Genomic DNA, 24,888 nt, shown 5'->3' with positions numbered 1-24,888 from the left:
TAAATATTGGGGGAGGCATCCCTTTTGAACTTCTCTCAGAGAGCAACTGGCTGAGTTGGTCAATTAAAATGCAGCAGTTGTTAAGGAGAGATGGACTATGGGACTGTGTCGAAACTGAGGTTTTGAGACGGGACTCTGCTGAGAAAAAACGGCTAGATGAAAGGGCCCGTGCCCAAATTATGCTGTGTTTGAGCAACTCTCAGTTACTGCATGTAGCAAATGACAGCACAGCGTTTGAGTGCTGGAATTTATTAAGGGCAATGCATGTCAGAGAAACTGCTGGAACTATCATTTCTCTGACCAGAAGGCTGTTCAGGACTGTTATGAAAGAAGGTGAGAGTTTGGCAACTCATCTTCAAATGCTGAAATCTCTGTTTCTTCAACTACAGCAGAGAGGTAAGCGTTATGATGAGACTGACCAAACCTACATTATCCTTTCAAGTTTGCCTGAAAGCTGGTTGCCTGTGATTAACAGCATGGAGAGTATGCGTCCCCGAGATCTGACCCTTGAGTATGTGGTTGGCAGATTGACCGAAGAAGCAGAAAGAAGGTCAGATAGACAGGCTGAACTCCAAGAGCGGAGGAGTTACAGCCGAGGGGGCCAGCAGCAGAATCTGCCAATGGAGCAACGCCAAGGTTTGGACTTGGCCATGGCGGTGAGGAGATGCTATAGATGCAACCAACCTGGGCATCTCCAACGTCAATGCAGGGCAAGACTTCCAGGAGACGACATGGAGCAGAGACAGCAATCGACACAGAAACGTAAGCAGAAGGGGTTCTCTTCAGGGAAGAAGAACACGCGTTCTGCTCAGTTTGTGTCTGCGTTTTCTCGAGAGGAGAGGCAGATACCTCGAGGAACATGGTTGCTGGACTCTGGCAGCAGCAGGATTATCTGCAATAGTCGGGAGGACTTTAAGACCCTGGAGAAGCCAGCTGATGGAAAAGACTCAATTTATCTTGCTGATGGTCGTAGAAGCAAGATTGATGGCCAGGGAACATGTTTCCTGCAGTGCTTGAACACTACTCTACCAGAGACTCTGTTTGTCAGCAGTTTGGACTATTGTTTGCTGTCTGTAAGCTGTTTGATTAATGCAGGGTATAGTGTTAAGTTCACGCAGGATGGCTGTCTGATAAAGAATGGAACTCAGGTATGTGGCCATGCAAAGTTGGAAAATGGGTTATATGTAATGCAGGACAAGCCAGTTAAAGCAGCCCAGGTGGTTCAGGATAATTTGCCAGTTCATAAGGGGTGTGTACATCAACTGCACAGAAAACTGGGTCACGCCAATTTCCGTGTGCTTTCAGAAATGCAAAAGGTGTGCAAGAACCTAAAAGTAAATAGCTGTAACTGTTTCCTAGATTGCAATGTATGTAAAATGGCCAAATCTAAGAGGAAGCCTGTGGCTTCTAAAAGCGACAGAGTATCTAAAGAGGTTTTAGAACTTGTCCATTGTGACGTGATAGGCCCTTTTCCACAGAAGACTGAAGGGGGCGCCAGATATGCTTTTCTGGTAATAGATGACAAATCACGTTTTAGTTGGCTGTTTTTGTTAAAGCAGAAATCTGAGTGTTTCCCCACATTCAGAGAATGGGTTGCCCAAGCTGAAAAGCTCTTCGCTCACCCTGTTGTGCAGCTGCAAACAGATAGGGGCGGAGAATTTCTGAACAAACAATTTGGGGCATGGTTGCGACGTAAGGGGATCACTCACCGTTTGACTAACCCTTATAGCCCTGCTGAAAATGGTCTGTGTGAAAGACGTGGGGCTGTAATACAGTCAGTAAAGGACTGCCTGCTAGTGGATGCAGGATTGGGCCACAACCATAGGCTGTGGGGCGAGGCTTTTCTGACCGTGAACTTTTTGATTAATAGAACCTGGTCTAGCTCTATAAAAGATATTCCATATCGTGTGTTGTTTGGTAAAGAACCAGAGTGGACAATGCTCCATAATTGGGGTTCTTGGGCACATGTAAACATTCCCAAAGCTCAGCGCCAGAAAGGGGGCGCTAGAGCGCAGAAACTGCGGTTTGTGGGATATCAGTCCTATGGCAAAGGGTGGCGTTTCAATTTACGCCCAGGACGCGTGGTTCTGTCACGAAGTGCAGACTTTGCTGACCAGGACAGATGGACTGCGATCCATGCCAACCCTGATTGCCTACTGCCCCTGCAAGTAAGAGAAGAGGCTTCTTCTCAGCCATTGGCAACACAGGAGCAGAATGAGGAAGAGGCACAGATTTCCCCAAAAGATGTGGCAATAGATAATACTTCTCTAGAGAAAGAGGAAGAAGAGCCAGAGATAAGGGGGGAAGAAGAAGTAGTTGTGCCTAGACGCTCCCAGCGTTCAAACAAGGGTGTACCTCCTCAGCGTTTGACCCTAGGAGGAGTGAGAGTATGCAGTGTGAGTTGTGTGGAACCACAAAGTTATAATGAAGTCTTAGACTTACCCCTTGGGGAACGTGCTTTGTGGGAACAAGCTATGAAAGAAGAAATGGACTCTTTTAAACGTAACAAAGTGTTTGAGGTCATAATGCCGCCACCTGGTGGCAGAGTGGTGTCATGCAAGTGGGTTTACAAAAGGAAGACCCTTGCATCTGGGGAACCATGTTTTCGAGCCAGATTAGTAGCCAGAGGGTTCACTCAGATTAAAAGGGGAGAGTTATGATGAAGTGTTTTCTCCCACAGTAAAGAATGAAACTTTTCGTTTAATGCTTTCCATTGCTGCTGTAAGACAACTAGCAGTGCACCATTTTGATGTTGATGCTGCATATCTGCATGCAAATTTAGACCATGAAGTGTTAATGAGACAACCCCCTGGGTTTGAAGAGGAGAATGGTGCAGTCTGGCATTTGAGAAAGGCTGTTTACGGTCTCAAACAAAGTGGAAGGTGTTGGAACCAGTGTTTAAATGAAGCCCTTGTAAAACTTGGTTTTAAAAGGAGTGTGGCTGATCCATGCTTGTACACCAAGGGGACAGGCAACAAATATCTAATGCTCTTAGTCTTTGTTGATGATTTGCTTGTAGCAGGGAGTTCCACAGATGAGATCCAGAAGCTCACAAATCAACTAGAAAAGAGGTTTAAGCTTAAAGCCTTAGGGCCTGTAAGCAATTACTTGGGAGTAGAAGTAAGGCAGGAAGCTGATGGAAGCTTCCTATTGAGCCAGAGAGAAAATTCTTCATTTGATAGAGCAGTTTGGCATGGAAAACTGCAAGCCAGTTCAGACTCCCATGACACCAGATTTCCCAAAGACAGTGTGCGATGATGAATTTGATCAGCCTGAGTTGTATCACTCAAAAATAGGATCACTGTTGTACTTAAGCCAGTGGTCAAGGCCAGACATTGCATGTGCTACAAATGTTCTGAGCCAACGTGTATCTAAACCCAGTACTGCCGATTGGTGTGCTTTGAAAAGGCTTATCAGATATCTAAAGGGGACGTTAAATGTATGTTTAAAGATATCTAGTACACAAGATGAAAAACTAGAAGTATTTGTTGATGCGGACTGGGGAAGCTGTGTAGCTACTAGAAAATCTACGATTGGAATGGTCATGATGTTTGCCAATTCCATAATTGGATGGAGGTCAAAGAAACAAGGATTTGTTGCGACCTCATCCTGTGAGGCAGAATATGGGAGCCTGTCGCTAGCATGCAATGAAATCATATGGTTTATACAGATACTAAAAGATCTAGATTGTAAAGTAGATTTGCCTATCCAAGTGTATGAAGATAGCCAATCGTGCATTGCATTAGCAGGCTCGGAAATAATGAAATCCGCATCAAAACATATTGCTATCCGTCATGCGAATGTGAGAGATTGTGTACAGAATGGGGTAATCAAACTGGAGTATTGTCAGTCACAAGATAATATTGCTGATTTGTTTACCAAGCCTTTGCCAGCAACATGCCATAATGAATTGATGAGAAAACTGGGTTTATGTATATAATGTATTGTTGTATTGTTGTAATGTATTGTTTCTGTTGGGGTTTTTCGCATTTAAGAAACAGAAGGGGTGTCACGGCTAAAATGGCCGCTGTTTCTTTAATGCGAATAAAGCTGGGTCAGCATGACTCAGCGGTCTGCACCAAGTTGTATATATAAGTGAGAAATGTTAGTTTGGGCTGTGGCTGGTGTTTGGGTTGGTTGGTGCTGGTGTGTATAGTTATTCAGTCGTGTTTTGCACAAGGACTTTTAAGAATAAAACTCTGCAAGGGTAGTCTCGTGGACTCTTTTTGTGCCGACAAGGAGACTGAGGAGACAAAGGGAGGTCAGAACCCTTTCTTTCTTTTTTTGCTTTTTACAAACACTGACATGGCCGACAATACCATCTCTCCAGCTCACACGAGGTAATTTAGAGGCTGAGATGGGAGTAATCAGCCTCCCAAATTCTTCCCGGTGGAAGGGAAGATGCAGTCTCATCTGCGGCTGCCCACAAACCACCCCCGAGTTCGTAAAGAAGGAGGGGGTGGGGGCACTAGATGGAAAGCCCTCGAGGGAGCTCGGATCTCCTGGACGCTGTCTCTGTGAGCACTCCAAGTTCCATTTCTTAAGATAAAAGATTGGATATAAGAGTTATGGACATGCTTCGAGTGAAGAAAGGGTATTTAATCTGCTAATTAAGCCAGCCACTGAGGTGCCAAGAGTGATGGAGTGGAATAAAGAAAACATCAAAGAATAACATCTATGCTGGTATGTTGAAACGGAACAGAAAGGAGGGGGGATAAAACTTTTTCTTTTCCTACTATGATACTACTTAACAATGCCCCCCCCCCCGAAGAATCGTCTACATTACTTATAGCAAGTGAGATTGGAAAATATAAACTGTGTGGAAATAATAATATCAACTAAAGCCTTTGTTCTTTGAAGATAAAAGGCTCTCCTGTGCACACTAGTTAATCGGGATCCGCCATTATGAGACAGACTGAGTTGCAGAGATTGATAGTCATAGGGGGGAGGCGAGCTCTTACTTTGTTATTATTTCTGTATTTCAAGTACGATTTGGCAAACCTCCTCTGGAAAGACTAATGTTTGGTGCAACCTGTCTGAGAAAATTAATGAGCAAACGCCTAGATTTTATTTCATCGGAACTGAGAAAAGATGGCGTCTGCCACCCGAGAAGGACTTTTGGATGGATTCGGCATAAACACCAGCGTGTGAGGACATGCTGCAAATAAAAGACTTACCAGCTGCAAAAAAAGGGAGAGTCATACAAAGTTCATACAGAAGTATATTATTGCTATATATATTACAACTCAGAGGCTATGAAAGAAAGAAGGATTACAACAAGGAGATTTAAAGAAAGGACTATTGGACACTCAAGGCAGTAGAAACATGAGATGATTGGACCCTACTGAACTCGAAGCATGGGAACCCCCAACAAAAAAATTATAATTTAGCAAAATATTTAGACTTTATGATATGATACAATTTGAATATTTAATGCGATTTGATTGGATTGTTAAAATGGAAAACTTAATAAAAATTATTACATAAAAAAACCCAAAATGCAGGAGTCTGATTGGTCCTAGAACAATAGGATTCAGAATGCAGCAGTGTGATTGGTCCTAGAACAACGCAGCAGCATGATTGGTCCGCAGGAGCCACCCAATCCAGCTCTAGGTGGAAGTGAATCCACAACCTGATTGGCCTACAGGAGAATCCCAGAAATAGCCAATCAAGTGCAGCCCATTGTCTAAAATAATGCATATAAAGCAAATATTTTAGTGGAACTTCCATTCCTCCTCACCACTATGAGCTGAATAAAGAGCATGAAATCCACTCTCGACTCTGAGTATATTTCACCACATGACCCAGAAGCTGTACGCCGGCTCCCCCAGCCAGTAAAGTGAGATGAGCGCCGCAACCCCAGAGTCGGTCACGACTGGACCTAATGGCCCTTTACCTTTACCAAATTCACCTATTAATACAGCAACTCTGAAGGGCAGTGATTGTATTGCAGGTCTTTGGGGAGGAGGAACAGAGACTGTATAGTGGACAGATTTCACACCCTCCAACATTTCCCCAATGAAAATAGGGGCGTCAATAATAATAATAATAATAAATGTTATTATTTATACCCTGCCCACTCTGGGTGGCTTTCAACGTATATAAAAACATAATAAAACATTAAACAATTTAAAAAATCTTCCAGGGCTGCCGTCAGATGCCTTCTAAAGGTTGTAGAGTTACTTATCGCCTTGGCTCGGGGGGTCGCATAACTCCATACCCTCCAACATTTCTCCAATGAAAACAGGGACGTCCTAAGGAAAAGTGGGACATTCTGGGATCAAATCAGAACCCAGGATGGCTTCTATAAATCCAGGACTGTCCCTGGAAAATAGGGGCACTTGGAGGGTCTGAGCTTTTGCCCCTACCAAAACGAGATCTCCAAATGAAGCATAATATGAGACTGTGGCACCTCTGGTTTTGTATCCCATGCTCTGTTAAATCTGTTCTGGGCTTCCTCCAACCCTCCAGGGGGGGTCTGGGGTAAGTGAGGGGTGGGCAGAGGTGGAGAAAGGGGGGCAGTTTTTCTATCGTGCACATAAATCCTTGCACTAACAGAACAAGGGCATTAGGTATTTCTCATTGGTCTTAAGTACAGGTGAAACTCGGAAAATTAGAATATCGTGGAAAAGTTCATTTATTTCAGTAATTCAACTTAAAAGGTGAAACTAATATATGAGATAGACTCATGACATGCAAAGTGAGATATGTCAAGCCTTTGTTTGTTATAATTGTGATCATGGTGTACAGCTAATGAAATTAACAATCCCCCAAATTAACAATCTCGGAAAATTAGATTAAATGAAATCAGCAAAACAAGGATTGAAAATAGAGCGATATTGGACCTCTGAGAAGTAGAAGCATGCATATGTACTCAGTACTTGGTTTGGGCCCCTTTTGCATCAATTACTGCCTCAATGCAGTGTGGCATGGATGCTATCAGCCTGTGGCACTGCTGAGGTGTTATGGAAGACCAGAAAGCTTCAATAGCAGCCTTCAGCTCTTCTGCATTGCTCGGTCTCATGTCTCTCATCTTTCTCTTGGCAATGCCCCATAGATTTTCTATGGGGTTCAGGTCAGGCGAGTTTGCTGGCCAATCAAGCACAGTAATCCCATGGGCATTGAACCAGGTTTTGATACTTTTGGCAGTGTGGGCAGGTGCCAAAGTCCTGCTGGAAATGAAGTCAGCATCCCCTTAAGGCTCGCCTGTGGAAGGAAGCATGAAGTGCTCCAAAATCTCCTGGTAGACACCTGTGTTGACCCTGGACTTAATGAAGCACAGTGGTCTTAATGAAGACCAACACCAGCTGATGAGATCATTAATTTGGGGTTTTCATCAGCTGTACGCCATGATCATCACAATTATAACAAATAAAGGCTTGACATATCTCACTTTGCGTGTCATGAGTCTATCTCATATATTAGTTGCTGAAATAAATGCACTTTTCCACGATATTCTAATTTTCCAAGTTTCACCTGTATAGGGCAATGACAAGACTCCTGCATCTTTCATAGTACTAAATACTAAGGTGCAAAGCCCTGCCTTCTTTTGCCGCTGACAACTCTGTCCGAATGGCCGATTAATCTGGATGAAGAGCAGGTCTGAAAAGCAGAGTGTGGTCCAATCTGAAGGCCAGCTTGTCTTTTTTATCACCATTCCACCAGCTCTGCTTTCCCTTAAGTTGGTTTTCTTCTTCAAGCTCAGCAAGAGGGAAACGCTAATTTGTTATGTTGTTCTGGTCATAACCACCTTGGCTTAAAGGCAGCTGTTAGGTAAGGAAGAAGATCAGTTTTCCAGACTGCATTAGGGCAATTACTGAAAAAGCGGGTGCATTAGAGAGAGGGGCAATCATGCAAGACCTTTTATTCCTGACTCAGAAGAGAATAAAGGAGACGTTAGGTCAGGATGGCTGGTGCTTGGAGGTTATCTTCATGTTATGGCCCTTTTGTGGCGTTTTTCTACAATCATCTTGAAATATGCTCAGTGTCGAGTGTGAATTTCATGCTCTTTGTTCAGCTCATAGTAGCGATGAATGAATACTCAGGATGAAACAGTTAAATCTGTTATGATTAAATGGGCACAGGATGTTGGACATAATATTATGTTTGCTGACTGGGAACAGTTATGGACCACAGGTATGAAATTTACGGCATGCAATGCCTTAAGAGAGAATATTATGAAAATGGTATACAGGTGGTATATGACACCAGTCAAGCTTGCAAAAATCTATCATTTGCCCGATAATAAATGTTGGAAATGTAAAGAAACTGAAGGTACATTCTTTCACCTTTGGTGGACATGCCCAAAGATTAAGGCCTTCTGGGAAATGATATATAATGAACTGAAAAGGTATTTAAATATACCTTCCTGAAGAAACCAGAGGCCTTTCTCCTGGGCATTGTCGGCCAATTGGTGCCAAAGAAGGATAGAACTTTTTTCATGTATGCAACAACAGCAGCAAGAATACTCATCACAAAGTATTGGAAGACACAAGATCTACCCACCCTGGAAGAATGGCAGATGAAGGTGATTGACTATATGGAATTAGCAGAAATGACTGGCAGAATCCGTGACCAGGGAGAAGAGTCGGTGGAAGAAGATTGGAAGAAATTTAAAGAATACTTGCAGAAATACTGTAAAATTAAGGAATGCTAAAATGATGTCGGATGGAAAATAAGAGGTATTGGTAAAAAGTTTTGTTTTAAGAATATGCAAGTATGGACTGGTAACGGTTAAAAATATATATTTATAATAGGTCAAGATACTGAGTTATGACAAATGACAGAGGGCAAGGATTTGCTGAAAGGATTTTTTAAATGGGAATACAAAAGGGGAGGTGTGAGGAGGTCAAAGAATTAAGGAAATGAGACCAAGGATTATTGAAAGATGGAGTTAATTTTAAACTTTTTCTGTTTTCCTTTTTCTATTTAGCTATCATGGTCCCCCCCCCCTTTTTATATATTTTTTCCATGTGTGTTTTTTCTTTAGCTTGATAACTTTTTTTATTTTGTATTTCTGTAAACCTTATTGTGTAATGTTTGTGTCTTAAACCTTAATGTTATTGTGTATGTTTGTGTCTTAAACCTTAATAAATATTTTATATATAAAAAAGAAACTTTCCCCAAAACGTCTAGCTATATATACATTATTTACACAATGGGCCCCGCGTGATTGGCTAATTCCGGGCTGCTCCTGTAGGCCAATCAGGTTGCTGATTCACTTCATCCAGGAGCTGGATTGGGTGGCTCCTGCGGACCAGTCAGACTGCTGCATTCTGGATCCTATTGTTCTAGGATTCAGCACAGTACACAACACATCTGAAAGTGGAACCAGAGCAGCACACAGAAACACCGTTTACCTTCCCGCCAGAGCGGTACCTATTTGTCTACTTGCACTTTGATGTGCTTTCGAACTGCTAGGTTGGCAGGAACAGGGACTGAGCAACGGGAGCTCACCCCGTCATTGTGCGGATTCGAACCGCTGACCTTCTGATCGGCAAGCCCTAGGCTCTGTGGTTTAACCACAGCGCCACCCGCATCCCTAGGTACAACACTATATAGAATGCTATATAATCAGGCAATGCCCATTCGGTTGAGCAGCGTTCCCCTGCAATCTGAATTAGAAGTTTCCTTCTTGTGACTTCTGCTTCTAATTGCTTCCTAATTGCAGGCTTCTGCTTCCAAAGTCCCTCTAATTTTATCTTAATTGCAAGGGGCAGCTGAAGCATTACTGTATTTTTCACTCCATAGGGCGCACCTAAGCATAGTGCACACCTAGTTTTTAGGGGGGGAAATAAAGGGAAAAAAATATTTCCCCCCCCCAGCCCCAAAGAGCAAAGAAGCCAAGACAGCGAGCGGGATCCATCCCACTGGCTGTCTTGGCTTCCTCTTTAGCTGTGCGCAACCTCTCCAGCCGGGAGAGGCTGTGCGCGGCTTTGGCAGAAGCCAAGACAGTGAGCGGGATGGATCCCACTCGCTGTCTTGGCTTGGTTTTTAGCCGTGGGGATGGGGCGAGGGAAGCCCAAGCTTCCCCAGACCCCAGAACAAGTCCGGGAGCGGTGGCAAGGTTGCGTGCAGCCTTGCTGCCGCTCCCGGGGCTTGCGGGGCTGGGGGCGCGCTCCTAAGGCTTGTGGGTAGCTGCCTGAAGCCTGGGGAGTGCAGCAGGAGTTGGCGCTGCGCTCCCCGGACTTCAGGCTGCAGGCTGCTATCCGCAAGCCTTTGGAGTGCGGAGGGAACTCCTGCTGCGCTCCGAAGGCTTGCGGATAGCTGACTGAAGCCTGGAGAGCGAGAGGGGTCGGTGCTCATTGACCCCTCTCGCTCTCCAGGCTTCAGCGAAAGCAAGGCGAAACCTCCGGAACACGGAGGAAGCGCTCCCTCTGCGCTTCGGAGGCTTCCCGTTGCTATCGCTGAAGCCAAGGAGCCTGCATTCGCTCCATAGGACGCACAAACATTTCCCCTTCATTTTTGGAGGGGGAAAAGTGCGTCCTATAGAGCAAAAAATACGGTACATACAAATTGTCTTCTTCTTCCCTGAAAGGGGAAGGAACTTTTTACTGGCTTTCTCTCATCATGGTTTTCTTTCTTCCCTCTACAGCAAAATAATTGCACTCTATTATTCTGACCAACCAAAGCAGGCTAAATTCACTACCTGTGTGGATTTGTGTCCAGAACATAGCTGCAATAAAACACCAGCGTTAAGGGGCCCAAAGTATCCCCACCATGTATTTGAAAATATCAAGCGTTTCCCTGCATATATGACAGAGGACAAAACATGCAACACAATGCAATAAAAGACTTTTATTATTTGCTGTGTGTTTACATTTCCGTCTCCAAATTTTTATTTTTTCTTTGGATCTTTGGATTCTTCTTTTTCTGAGGGCGTTCTGAAATACAAGTTGGAGAACCGATGTTTTGGAGGCTGCCTCCCCGCAGACTTCAGGGACGCACGCATTCCGCATCTTCGGTGCAGCTCTCTGTGGAAGAAAAAAGTAAACAAATGGGCCCAAACTTTTTTAAAAAATGAATTTCCATAGGGACAAATGTAAGGTTTGACATGGAGGCAGGAATAACCAGGTGCACAAATATAGGATGGGTGACACCCGGCTTGACTGCAGAACATGTGAAAAGAATAAGAGATCTTAGGGTCTTAGTAGACCACAAGCTTAGCATGAGAGTATAGTGTGATGCAGCAGCAAAAAAAGTGAATGCTAATCTAAGCTGCTTCAACAGAAGTCTAGTGTCCAGGTCAAAGGAAGTAACACTACTATTCTATTTTGCCTTGCTCAGACCCAACCTGGATCAGTGTGTCCAACTCTGGTCACCACAGTTTAATATTGACAAGCTGGAATGTGTTCAGAAGAGGGCGAACAGGGTGACCAAGGGTCTGGAACCCAAGCCTGATGAGGAATGGTTGAAGGAGTGTTGGGTATGTTTAGCCTGGGGGAAGAGGATGTTAGGATATTTCCGTTCCACCTTAAAAGGGAGCAGGCTTTGTGAGTAACAGAGTCTGCGCATGTCCTAGTCACAGGATGTTTATGTTCTTGCTGTTTCCTTTCGTTTTCTCAGTTGACCGGAGACTCAGAACAGAACGGTCATGTTTTCCTTTGTTCTGTTCAACGATAAATAAATTCTGTAAATTATGCTCTTCTGCGGTGCAAGCTTTCGGCTGTGTTTCTGCTGATAAACATTGTGCACAAGCCTGGAATGTGGCAATCTGTTTCCAGAACGGCTTCGTGTCGCTAACTGCTGGATCTGCCTGAGGTACGGGAGTTTGATGGACGTCCGGCAGCCGGCTTGGGCCATGTTGGACAATATCTCCCTGGCAGTTACCCAACAACAAGGTTATGGGCCCAGATTCACAGCACCTACAGAAGAGTAAAAGCTGCAACAGACTGCGTCAGTGAGGTATGTTGTGGGGAAAGCGAAAGAAAGGGACGCTTTTCTGTTTACCTCAGCAAGGAGTCTTTGAACTCTGGACGGCTTAATTGGCCTGGGAGCCGAGCCAAAGAGTTCGTGATTAATGGCTGCCAAGATAAGGAGTCTTTGAAGGCATAATAAGACTCACGGCTCAAGCAAAAGCTGGAAATGGAGTTTTTCCAAGCTTCTGGAGATGCTCAGAGCCCTAAGTTGGATGGGCAGAATTATGAAACCTGGGCAAAATGGTGTGAAAGTTTGCTGCGTCAGTTTGGGGTCTGGCATACCGTATTTGAGCCCCCCCCCCCCCAGTTCCTCTGACAGAGAGATGGAAAGCCGATCATTCGAAGGCGATAGACGTAATAGTCTTATCCGTATCTCTTGAGGAAACTAAGACGCTGGCTGGCAGCACCACTGCACATGGGATGTGGAATGCTTTGATGAAAGCTCACAAGCCAATAATCCCAGCCCAGAGTTTGACTGCATCGGAGGTCCTAGCTGTTTCCCAGAATGCGAGTGAATGCAGGGATGCTGAGGGCACCGGTTGCAAGCTGCAGGGGGAGCTGACCGTCACGTCATCCCAGGCAGCATTCCAGCCTCCAGGGGGAGCCAAGGAGTCGGCAGCTGAGAGCTCTGTTTCTCATGGGAACCAAGGCCATCGCCTTTGCAGAGGCCGGAAAGGCAAAGGTAAACATACACAGACGCCTGCAGATGGCCAGGAGCAGAGGGAGGGTGAAGAGCCCGTGCCAGGGAAAAACAAAGCGATGTTTGCTGGCACAGCTTCACCAAAGGCCAAAGGCACGTCTGCTGGCCAGGAGCAGCAGGGGGGCAAGCTGCAAAAACCCACGCCTGTGGGAAACAAGGGTGTGCTTGCTGAAAAGACTGCTCCAACAGCCAAAGGCAGGTTTATTGTGGATTCAGGAGCCACCCACCACGTTTCGAAGGACCGCCATCTCTTTATCTCCTTCACACTTCAGGAAGGTGAGATCCACCTGGCTGATGGAAGGACGTTGCAAATCGCAGGAGAAGGGACTGTGAAACTTGCAAGTTTGCACACAACCGTCAGCGGTGTACTTTATGTCCCGGGAGCTGCGAGCAACTTGCTTAGCGTCCCACAGCTTACTGGGCGTGGTTTTCAGATTTCCTTCAAGAGGAGCGTCTGTGTCATCAGTAAAGGCAAAGAGGACTATTTGCATGCAAAGTTTATGGATGGTTTGTTCCATATAACTTATGATGACACTGCTGTTGTATCTAATGCTGATTCTTGTTGCGTTGCACAAACTAACAAAGTTCTTCATGCAGGTTGCATTCACGATGCGCATCGAAGGTTTGGTCACCTCTCTTGGAAGGCACTGGCCAAGATGCCAGAGGTGGTTGAGGGTTTGAACATCAAACCCTGTAAATTTCACATGAAATGTGTATCTTGTGCAGAGAACAAGGTGAAGGTTGCTCCAAAGGGCAAGGAGTCTAGCAGGCAGGCTTCCAAACCCTACCAGCTAGTGCATGCAGACCTGGTTGGTCCACTTACGCCCTCTTTAGGAGGAGCAAGGTACTTCATGATTCTGATTGATTCTTTTTCTAGGTACATTCATGTGTATTTGCTCGAACAGAAATCGCAAGCGTTTCCGAAGTTTAAGGCATTCTGTGCTTGGTTGGAGAATGTGCACGGTAAACGTATTTCCTGTTTGTTTACTGATCGGGGCGGGGAGTTTACTTCTCAGCAGTTTGAAGCTTTCCTGACTGAGAAGGGAATCCAGCATGACATGTCAACGCCCAGATCGCCATGGATGAATGGGCTTGCGGAGAGAGCAAATCAGACATTGCTGCAAGGAATCAAAACCTTGTTGCATGATGCCAATCTCCCTGATAAGTTTTGGGGGGGAGGCTTTGGGGAATTTTGTTTATTCTTTTAATCGCAGATTGTCATCAGCCATTGGTTGTACCCCCTATGAGAAGATGTTTGGCAAGAAACCCAACCCCAAACACATGAAAATATTTGGTTCGGACATGTGGGTACGCACACAACAAACCAACAAGCTTGGGAAGCGTGGGGCACATGGTTTGTTCATGGGGTACGAAAAAGGTGCATACAGGGTATGGATGACTGACTCTAAGTCCATTAAGTTCACAAGGAGTGTTGAGTACAATCCTAAGTGGGGGGAAAATGTGGGAATTTTCCAGAGTTACCCAGAGGAGGATGAAGGTGATGTCAAGCAAGCAGCTAAAGATGAGAAAGCTGCTGCTGCTGATGATGAGGATGAGGAGGATGATGAGGAGGATGATGATGATGATGATGATGATGATCAGAGTTCGGATTCCAGTTCAGTGGGCGGCGCTGCTGCTGATGTCAGTGAAAGTGATGACACAGCAGACTACCAGAGCGCAAAGGCCTCAGTCAGACCATCTGATGCGTCTGACAATGAACTGGAAGAACCACTGTTCACCATTGGTCATTTTTCTCCTAAAAACGAGGAGATGAGTCCAGAAGACTTGCGTCTAGTACGCAGATTTGAAAGGGCGACCAAAGGCAGACCTCCAAAGAGATTTGCTGATGAGTTTGCTAAGACAGCAACTGCTGTTCTTAGTAGGTCAGAGAAGGTGTGGGAACCTTCAAGCTTCAAAGAGGTTCAGGAGTTAACCTCTAAAGATGCTGAGCCTTGGCTTAATGCCATGAAGGCTGAAGTTGATTCCTTGAACAGGAACCAAACTTGGGAACTGGTACCGGTAGTCCCAGGAATGAGACTGGTTGGCAGCAAATGGGTCTTCAAGGCCAAGACAGACCAGAATGGCAAGGTAGTCAGACACAAAGCCAGATTGGTTGCCAGAGGTTTTTCACAGGTACCAGGACAGGATTACCACGAGACCTACTCTCCCACAGTCAAATATGAGAGCATTCGGCTGATGCTCAAGGTCGCTGCGGAGGAGAAACTGCATGTTTCCCATCATGACATTAATACAGCTTTTTTGTACGGGATTTTGGGGGAGGAGCTGTTCATGCTTCCACCTGATGGGATGGAGATACAGAAGGGAATGGTCTGTAAACTGCGGAAATCCTTATATGGTCTCAAGCAGAGTGCCAGGTGTTGGAACACAAAACTCACTGAGACATTGCTTTCTCTAGGTTTTCACCAGGGCAAAGCTGATCCATGTGTGTTTGTCAAGGAGGAGGGGCAAAACAAACTGTATTGTTTATGTTTTGTTGATGATCTTCTGATGTTTTGGAAGAATCAGGCTTTTTACCAAAGCACCCTAGCTCAGCTGAAGGAGCACTTTGACATGAAGGATCTTGGTGAGGTATCCAACTATCTTTCTCTGCAGGTGGAGAGAGACCAAGCAGGTAATTTTCTGGTACACCAGACACAGAAAATTGCTGATGTGTTAACCAGGTTGAATTTGGTTGATGCAAACCCAGCAGACACACCGATGGTGACAGGTTACCAGGTAGACAGTACTGCTGAAGCGTTTTCTGACACAACGCTATACAGATGCATTCTAGGCAAGCTGAATTTCATTGCCAGATGTTCAAGACCTGACATTGCTGTAAGCTGTAATCTGCTTAGCAGACATGCCAACAATCCTACGGTTCAGGATTGGAAAGCTCTGAAGCGCATAGCCCGCTATTTGAAAGGGACTATGCACTACAGGCTGAGGTTCACCAGTCAGAAGACTGGAGGTCTTGAAATCTTTGCAGATGCAAGTTTTGGAAGTGACACCACGGATGGTACAAGCACTTCTGGAGTATGCTACATGTACAACCACTGCCTGTTTGACTGGTTGTGCAAGAAGCAAACAACAGTGAGCCTAAGTTCCTGTGAAGCAGAACTCAATGCTCTGTCATTTTCACTCATGGATTGTGAATGGTTGATGCAACTGTTTAAGGACATCGGGGTTTCTGTGAAATGTCCTATACAAGTGTATCAAGACAATAGATCTTGTTTGGCTTTGCTGAACTCCGAGAGTTGCAAGCAAAGAACCAAGTACTTGCAGATTAAGCTACATCGTGCAAGAGAGTGTATTCAGAAAGGACTGATTCAGGTGTCCTACATGCCAGGAAATGAAATTCCTGCTGATCTGTTGTCTAAGGTTGTTAACAGAGAACAACTAAAGGTTTATGTACAAAAGTTGCAATTGGGTGAACCACAGGTACTACAGGTTACACGGAAAGGGGGAGGATGTTAGGATATTTCCGTTCCACCTTAAAAGGGAGCAGGCTTTGTGAGTAACAGAGTCTGCACATGTCCTAGTCACAGGATGTTTATGTTCTTGCTGTTTCCTTTCGTTTTCTCAGTTGGCCGGAGACTCAGAACAGAACGGTCATGTTTTCCTTTGTTCTGTTCAACGATAAATAAAGTCTGTAAATTATGCTCTTCTGCGGTGCAAGCTTTCGGCTGTGTTTCTGCTGATAAACATTGTGCACAAGCCTGGAATGTGGCAATCTGTTTCCAGAACGGCTTTGTGTCGCTAACTGCTGGATCTGCCTGAGGTACGGGAGATTGATGGACGTCCGGCAGCCGGCTTGGGCCATGTTGGACAATATCTCCCTGGCAGTTACCCAACAGAGAAGACGGAGAGGTGATATGAGCCGTCTTCAAATATCTGAAGGGCTGTCCTGTGCTGGTCCCGGGGGTAAGGTACCTTGGGCGTAGCAGAGTCCACACGAAGAGGGGCAAGGTCCGAGGCAGAGAGCCGGGCGGGGAACAGGTACGCTGGAACAGGAGGCTGTGCAGGGAACAGGAACACCGGATGGTCGGGAACAGGAGGCCGAGCAGGGAACAGGAGTACCGGATAGTCAGGAACAGGAAGCCGAGCAGGGAACAGGAGTACCGGATAGTCAGGAACAGGAGGCCGAGCAGGGATCAGGAACACAGGAAGGTCCGAAGCCAACAACGACGTTGCTCCCGCAACCTGGGGCCGGGCTGACTGGGCTTTTATCCTCTTCTAAGGCCAGGGGCGGCCCCGGCCCCCAGGAGTCCCGCCTCCTCTGGCCTTAAGGCGAGCACTCCTCCTGGGGGCAACCAGTTCCCTTCGCCTCTCTGGCCTAAGCCTCTGCAGATCAGGAGAGGCCGAAGGGTTACTGGGCCCTGGAGGAGGCTCACCTGTGGCCACTGAGTCGTCAAGCCTCTCTGGGGCCAGAAGGGTTTCACCTGGGGCCAGCTCCTGATGCACTGCCACAGGTGCAGGTTCTTCAGCATCTAGGCCTTGCCCCAGTTCAGCCGGCCCTGGAGGCGGGGACTCTTGTGCAGGCTGGGATTCCTCTGTTTCATCCTCCGAATCGGAATCCCAGGCCATCACACCATCCCCCCTCCCAGGCCCCCCCCTCAACCGAGGGTCCGGATCCGGCTTGCCGGGGTACGTCGCATGGAACTCTCGGAGGCAGGCAGGTGCGTGGACGTTGGCCGCTGGTTCCCAGGAATGGTCCTGCGGTCCGTACCCCTTCCAGTCAATGAGATACTGCAGCTTTCCCCTGCGGTATCGGGAGTCCAGGATGCGTTCCACCTCGTACTCAGGCTCTCCCCGAACCAACACTGGCTGCGGTCGGGGACGGTTCGGGTGGAACTCGTCGGGTGGGGCCACCGGACTCAAAAGGGACCTGTGGAAGACTGGGTGAACCTTCATGGTTGCGGGTAACCGGAGACAAAATGCCACAGGAGAGACTTGGTCTACGATAGGGAACGGGCCGGTGAAGCGGGCGTCCAACTTCCGCGAAGGTCGAGAGGGGTGGAGGTGGCGAGTGGAGAGCCAAACCAGGTCACCGACGCGAAGTTCTGGCCCCACCTGGTGGTGGCGGTCGGCCTGGGCTTTGTATGCTTCCTTGGCCTGGTGCAGTTGCTCCACCAAAAGCTGTTGCTGGGACTGGAGCTCTTGAAGCCACTCCGTCACCGCCGGGACCGCGGACGCTGGCAGCACCTCTGGAAACAGCCGTGGATGATAACCATAACTGGCCTGGAACGGGGTCTGCTGGGTGGACGCATTCACCGCGTTGTTATAGGCGAACTCTGCCAATGCCAGGTGGTCGACCCAGTCATCCTGCTGGTAGCTGCAGTAACACCGGAGGTACTGCTCCAGCACCGCGTTCGCCCGTTCCATCTGGCCATCGGTCTGTGGGTGGTAGGCTGACGAGAGGCAGACCTCTGTCCCGAAGGGTCTGGTGTAATGCTCGCCAAAACCGGGATGTGAACTGAACGCCCCGGTCGGACACCACACGCTCAGGTAGGCCATGCAAGCGGAAGACATGCTGAAGGTACAGCTGAGCAGTTTCCTTGGCTGTGGGTACAGATGGACAGGGAGCGCTTTGCACCATCTTGGTGAAATGGTCGGAGAAAACCAGAAGGCAGGTACAGCGACGAGACGAGGGTAAGTCCACTATAAAGTCCAATGAAACCGTGTGCCAAGGACGCGGTGGAACTGGCAATGGCTGAAGTAGGCCGGGGGGTCGCCCGGTAGGTCCCTTGGCGCGCCGGCAGACATCACAACCAGCAACGTAGCGAGCCACGTCAGCCTTCAGGCGGGGCCACCAAAACTCTCGACTGACCAGATGGGTGGTCCGATACCGTCCAAAGTGCCCCGCTGCTGGGGCATCATGGGCCATCCGGAGAACCTCCAGCCGTAGTGGCCCTGGCAGGATGTACAGACGACCGTGATGCAGCAGAAGGCCCTGATGCAGGACCAGTCCCGGATACTGTGGGCTGGACCCTTCAGCCAGCTCCCGGAGCCGATCCTGGGCCCAAGCGTCGACCCGCTGCTGTTCCTGCACCCGAACCTGCAGTGGCTGCGCCTCCTGGGTGGCCAGGAATGCAGCCGGAGGTAGGATCGTGGTGGGTTCTGCTTGCTGTACCGTGTCTGCATTGTCTTCAGGTTTCCGGGACAGGGCATCCGCCTTCTGATTCTGAGAGCTAGGGATGTAGCGGATCCGGAACTGGAACCGGGAAAAGAACAACGCCCACCGGATCTGTCTTTGGTTCAGCTTGCGGGTGGTCTGGAGGTACTCCAGGTTCCGGTGGTCGGTTCTCACCTCCACCAGATGTCGTGCCCCCTCAAGATGGTGGCGCCAGACCTCAAAGGCTACCTTGATGGCCAGTAGTTCCCGCTCCCACACAGTATAGTTACGCTCCGCTGGTAGGAGCTGGCGGGAATAGAAGGCACAGGGTAAGAGTGGCGCTTCAGGCCCAATCTGTTGAGACAAGACGGCACCGAGAGCCGTACTGGAGGCGTCGGTCTCCACCACAAAAGGTCGAGAGGGGTCAGGACGTTGTAAGATTGGTGCCCTCTGGAAACAGGCCTTCAACCCCTGAAACGCCTCCTCTGCCTCCTTGTCCCAGGAAAACGGCGTCTTTGGGCGCAGTAGCCGGGTCAACGGGGTGGTGCGATGAGCATAATCAGCGCTGAAGGTCCGGTAGTAATTGGCGAACCCCAGGAAACGCTGTAGGTCCTTGCGGTTCCGGGGTGCCGCCCATTCTCGAACCGCTGTCACCTTCCCTGGGTCCATTTGCACCCCATCTGGAGAGAGCCGGTGACCAAGGAAGTCCACAGTCCGCTCATGGAACTCGCACTTGCTGAGCTTTGCGTACAAACGGTGCTCACGCAAGCGCTGCAGCACGGTCCGGACATGTCCCTCATGGTGAGCCGGGTCACGGGAGTAAATCAGTATGTCATCCAAATACACCACCACGTACTTGTCTAACAAGTCCTGAAACACGTGGTTGATGTAGCGTTGGAACACAGCAGGCGCGTTGCACAAACCGAAAGGCATAACCAAATATTCGAACTGCCCGTACCGGGTCCCAAACGCTGTCTTCCACTCATCCCCGGCTCGGATCCGAATCAAGTTGTAGGCCCCTCGGAGGTCCAGCTTGGTGAACACCTGTGCCCCTTGCACCCGCTCCAGCAGCTCCGAGATAAGGGGTAAGGGGTACCGGTCTGGGACGGTAATTTTGTTCAGGGCTCGGTAATCATGGCAAGGGCGGAGTTCCCCACATTTCTTCTTAACGAAAAGCACTGGTGCCGTGGTAGGCGAGGTGGAAGGCCTAATGAACCTACGCTCCAGGTTCTTGCGCAAGAAGTCCTGCAAAGCCTCGCGCTCTGGCTCTGTTAGGGAATATAAGCGACTCACTGGTAAAGGCGCTCCGGGTTGGAGGTCTATGCCGCAGTCAAAAGGCCGATGCGGCGGCAGCTGGTCTGCCCCCCGTTCCTCGAACACGTCCTGGTAGTCCTGGTACACGGCTGGGAGCGTGGGTGCTGCCTCCTCTGAGGGCGCGGCCGCCAGCGTTCCGGATTGAGCATGGGAACATGGGTCTGGGAAGTGCACGGTCCATTTGACCCAGTCAATCTGAACGTTGTGGGCTTCCAGCCAGTCCATCCCGAGCACCAGGGGGAAGCGGGGCATAGAAGCAATGTCCAAAGTTCGCAACTCCCGGTGCTGCTGGAGACACAGGACCAGGGGCTGGGTCTCCTGAGTAACAGCACCTGAACGCAGAAGTCGTCCGTCAATCGCTTCCACCTGGATCGGTACTGGCTTGTTCCGAAGTGGCACCTGATGATGGGTGGCAAAAGCAGCGTCCATATAGGAGCGGGTTGCCCCTGAATCTACCAAAGCATGGGTGAGGATCCAGGGCCCCCCTGGAGGGTATAAACGTACCGAAACCATAAGATGTTGCAAGTCCATTGGTGCGGGCACATTCTGTACGGTTTGGGACCCCCGGTAGCTAGGGCCATCAGCTACTGGGGGTTGGCGGTTTCCCTGCGGCTGGCGTTTCTCAGGGCAGGACCGAGCGAAGTGTCCACTTCCGCCACAGTAAAGACAGAGATTTCCCTCCCGACGCCGCGCCTTCTCTGCGGGGGAAAGGCGTGGCCGCACTGCCCCGAGCTGCATAGGCTCCTCCGTTAAATCAGTTGTGACCGTGGGGCTGCCGGAAAAAGCTGGTGCCGTGAACTGGGAGTGTCGGCGACCCCGGGCCTGACGACGATCCTCCAACCGGTCGTCTATTTGTAGACTCCGTTGAATGAGAGTGTCCAGCGTGGTGGGGCATTCCATTGTGGCCAACTGGTCCAGTACCTCGTCCGAAAGCCCTTCGAGATACTGGTCCCGCAGTGCCGAGTCATTCCAGGTCAAGTCCTGTGCCAACAGCCGAAACTCCGTGGTATATGTGGCCACCGTGGACTTGCCCTGTTTCAAACGCCGAATCGCCCGGTTGGCTTGACTCTCTTTCTGGGGGTTGCCGAACGTGGCCTCCAAACGATTGCAAAACCCCGTATAGTCTGCCAGCAAGGGGGAGTCTTGCCTGAGTAGCGGCAACGCCCACTTGGCCGCCTGGTCCTTTAACAAACTAATCAAAAAGTGCACCTTGGTGCGGTCGTTAGGAAAGTTCCGGGCTCGCCCCTGAATATACAGCTTGGCCTGGGCCAGGAACATGGGAAAGCTGGCCGGGGCTCCATCAAATTTCTCAGGCAAAGCCACTGGGTACTTGCCCGGAGCCGGGGCGTCGGCCCCAGGAGCCGGTAGCGCTTCCAAGCGTTGCTGAAGTGCCACAACCGCGTCGCTGAGCTGCTGCACGGTGTGAGTCAAGGCCTGGTTCTCCTGGGCCAAAGCCACCAGTGTAGCCGCCTGTTCAGCCATGGCCTCTGGCTCTTCCCGAACGCACCCCTACGAAGGGGGAGTGCGGGTGTGGCGGGAGCAAACTGTGCTGGTCCCGGGGGTAAGGTACCTTGGGCGTAGCAGAGTCCACACGAAGAGGGGCAAGGTCCGAGGCAGAGAGCCGGGCGGGGAACAGGTACGCTGGAATAGGAGGCTGTGCAGGGAACAGGAACACCGGATGGTCGGGAACAGGAGGCCGAGCAGGGAACAGGAGTACCGGATAGTCAGGAACAGGAAGCCGAGCAGGGAACAGGAGTACCGGATAGTCAGGAACAGGAAGCCGAGCAGGGAACAGGAGTACCGGATAGTCAGGAACAGGAGGCCGAGCAGGGATCAGGAACACAGGAAGGTCCGAAGCCAACAACGACGTTGCTCCCGCAACCTGGGGCCGGGCTGACTGGGCTTTTATCCTCTTCTAAGGCCAGGGGCAGTCCCGGCCCCCAAGAGCCCCGCCTCCTCTGGCCTTAAGGCGAGCACTCCTCCTGGGGGCAACCAGTTCCCTTCGCCTCTCTGGCCTAAGCCTCTGCAGATCAGGAGAGGCCGAAGGGTTACTGGGCCCTGGAGGAGGCTCACCTGTGGCCACTGAGTCGTCAAGCCTCTCTGGGGCCAGAAGGGTTTCACCTGGGGCCAGCTCCTGATGCACTGCCACAGGTGCAGGTTCTTCAGCATCTAGGCCTTGCCCCAGTTCAGCCGGCCCTGGAGGCGGGGACTCTTGTGCAGGCTGGGATTCCTCTGTTTCATCCTCCGAATCGGAATCCCAGGCCATCACATGTCCCATGGAAGACGGAGCAAGATTCTCTTCTGCTGCTCCAGGACCCAAAGCAATTGATTGAAATACAAGACAGAAGAGTCTGACTAAACATTAGGAAGAACGTTCTGCTGCTTGGCAGTGGAAGTTTTTAATGGTAAGTCGGATGGTCATCTGTCTTGTATGATCTAGTTGAGATTCCTGCATTGCAGGGGCTGTACTAAATGACCCGTGGTCATGAATTGTAGCAGCTAATGTGTCTTTGCCTTGGCAGTGGTTTTCCACTTGACTTTTCTGACTCACATTCCCCCTCTTCCTCTCTCCAGCACCCCCTCTTGCTGAGCTTCATCTCTCGCACATGGATACCCTTACCGGTATTGCAGCATGTGCCCGGCACTGCACATCTCCCGTCTTCACCGCACCACTTCCAGCCAGACGCGCAGGGGTCAGGCAGGTCATTTTCCTCCAGGCAGCGCAGAGTTTCCTCGGTGTCAATGAGGCAGCCAAATTCTTCTCCGCAGCAGATGCTGGGGCCAAAGCAGTTTCCTTTCATTTCAGGACCACAGGTGATGCACTGAGAGAGAGAGACAGAGAGAGAGAGAGAGAGAGAGAATGGGGTGGTGCTGAGTTTGAGTCTGGCTACGGCAATGTGACTACAGGTATGCTGAATTAGATGGGTGTTTGGTCTGATCCAGCAGGGCTCACGAAAATCCATCCAGACCAACGTTCCCTGCCCCACAGCACAAGCTGGGTGCTGCCAAGCACCCCACAAGCAGGGGGATCCCTGTCCCTGCCTTGGCTATCGGTATTCAGAGGTATATTGCCTCTGAAGCTGGAGTTTTCATCCAACCATGCTGGCTAACACAGACCTGTGCCCCACGATGGATTTCTCCAATTCCCCTTTCAAAACCATTTGAGGCTACACTCCTATGCATATTGTCCTATGTCTAAACACCATGGGTGACATCCCACTTAACGTTACTCAGGGTAGACACACTGAATTTAATGCACATTATCATGATTATGAAAACATTTATATCCTACCTTTTCTCGAAGGAGTTCAAGGTGGTCACAGTGCTCTCCCTCTCCCCATTTCATACAGGCATTGTATTAGTTAATTATTTTATATTTTATCTTTCTCACCACATCTACCAGGCAGAGTGATGTGCCTCTCTCCGAATCTGTTTTCTATTTAGCAAAGTTCAGAAATGGACTTTCTTTTTACTCCAATCACACCAGGAATCTTCATTTGAACCGAGTGCCAATGTGAACGTTTGGCTCAACAAGCTGATCACAACCAATTAATATGTATTTCTTTAACAAATTTTATATCCCGCTTGATTGTAAGGAAGCCTTTAAGCAATTTGCAAAAAGTATTAAAATCATCTAAATAGAAGAAAAGTGTTTTAAGTAGGTGCTGAAGCTTAAAGTCAGGGATGGGGGACGTGCCACTCTCTAGCTGGTGTTGCAATACAGCTCACATCAGACCCCCAGAGAACATGGCCAAATGCCCCGGAGGATACTGGGAGTTGTAGTCCAACAACATCTGGAGGACCTCAGCATCCCCACCCTTGCTTTGTGCGATAACAGTTGGCATCCTGTACTTACTTACCTGGTTGCAAGTCCTATTGAACTCAATAAGGCTTACTTTTGAGTCGCTATGTCTAGGCCTGCACTGCACTCCCATTTAATTACTGAGGCATTAATTGAGGCCTTTGCAAAGGACTAGTCTTGCAGGAAGGCAGAGTACTTGCCATGCAGCTTGGAAAAGAGCGTTGAAAGGAAGTAAATGCTTCAGTGCAAGTGCTGGTATGAAAAATACTTATAAATCTAATCTGCAATGTTTCTAGTGCATGAGCTGTGCACAGAGCATGACCTCATTGCTTCCCTCGAGGGAGGGTTTCACATTGTCCAGCTCACAGATAAATGAAGAGACTGACACATGTCTAACCTATGGGCTAGTGGCAAGCTGTGGGCAAATCTGAACCCCAAGAAACCACACTTGGCTCTGCTAGCCCTGCAAGCTTCTCTAGGGAACAGAAGTACAGAGAAGAGCAGCACTTAGCACAGGCAACAGAAATGGGCTGGCATGGAAGGTTGAAAGCTGTGCTTCGAGATCCCCACACCGTTACTAATAGAGGCTTTGCCTCTTTCTGAGATTGTGCCAGAATAAATGTAGGTGCATCATCTTCTTGACAATCTAAGACACAAATTAAAGTCTTTTCTAAGATGCTTACTGTCTTATCTCCCTCTCATATAGACATATAAATCTATGGCAGCACACACCCCGTGTGTTCAGAACAACTTTAAAGCACCTAAATAATCCTGGGAATTGTAGTTTGTTAAGGGTCCTGGGAATTGTAGCTCCGTGAGGGGTAGACTGCCATTCCCAGGATTTGGGGTGGGTGCGCTTTAAATGTCCTTTAAAGGAAGGGTCGTCTCTGCAGCCTTGAGGGAGCATTCCTTCACTCTTTTGCTACAGTAGTTGCAGCACCTCTCTCTCTTCCATAAGGAGCAGTGCTCCATCCCTGTAGAGCAGAAACAGGTCTGAGAGGCAGAGCAAAGCAGGAAAGGGATTAGGGACACAAAGACACCT

At 48.8% G+C, this 24,888-nt stretch overlaps 1 protein-coding gene across 1 annotated transcript; it reads right to left on the bottom strand.

Annotated features, from left to right (window-relative positions):
- Positions 1-10,864: 10,864 nt before the first annotated feature.
- LOC310685993 (neurophysin 2-like) lies at positions 10,865-24,841 on the bottom strand. The gene is made up of 4 exons (XM_083459152.1): positions 24,500-24,841; positions 23,905-24,423; positions 22,665-22,866; positions 10,865-10,973 (listed from the first exon to the last, which is right to left on the bottom strand). Exons 2-4 carry the CDS (start codon positions 23,977-23,979, stop codon positions 10,936-10,938), a joined length of 315 nt encoding a protein of 104 aa, XP_083315278.1. The 5' UTR covers positions 23,980-24,423; positions 24,500-24,841; the 3' UTR covers positions 10,865-10,935.
- Positions 24,842-24,888: the final 47 nt, after the last annotated feature.

Source organism: Podarcis liolepis, assembly GCF_965112155.1.
Source record: "Podarcis liolepis genome assembly, chromosome: 9".
Taxonomy (NCBI): Eukaryota; Metazoa; Chordata; class Lepidosauria; order Squamata; family Lacertidae; genus Podarcis; species Podarcis liolepis.
This window is presented reverse-complemented; position numbering and strand designations above follow the sequence as displayed.

Coding starts and splice junctions, on each gene's coding strand:
- LOC310685993 (XM_083459152.1), bottom strand. CDS start 23,979: ATGGGAGTGCAGTGCAGGCCTAGACATAGCGACTCAAAAGTAAGCCTT. Junction 22,867..23,904: donor TCAATAGGACTTGCAACCAG/GTAAGTAAGTAC, acceptor TCTCTCTCTCAG/TGCATCACCTGTGGTCCTGA. Junction 10,974..22,664: donor GGGCACATGCTGCAATACCG/GTAAGGGTATCC, acceptor TTTCTTCCACAG/AGAGCTGCACCGAAGATGCG.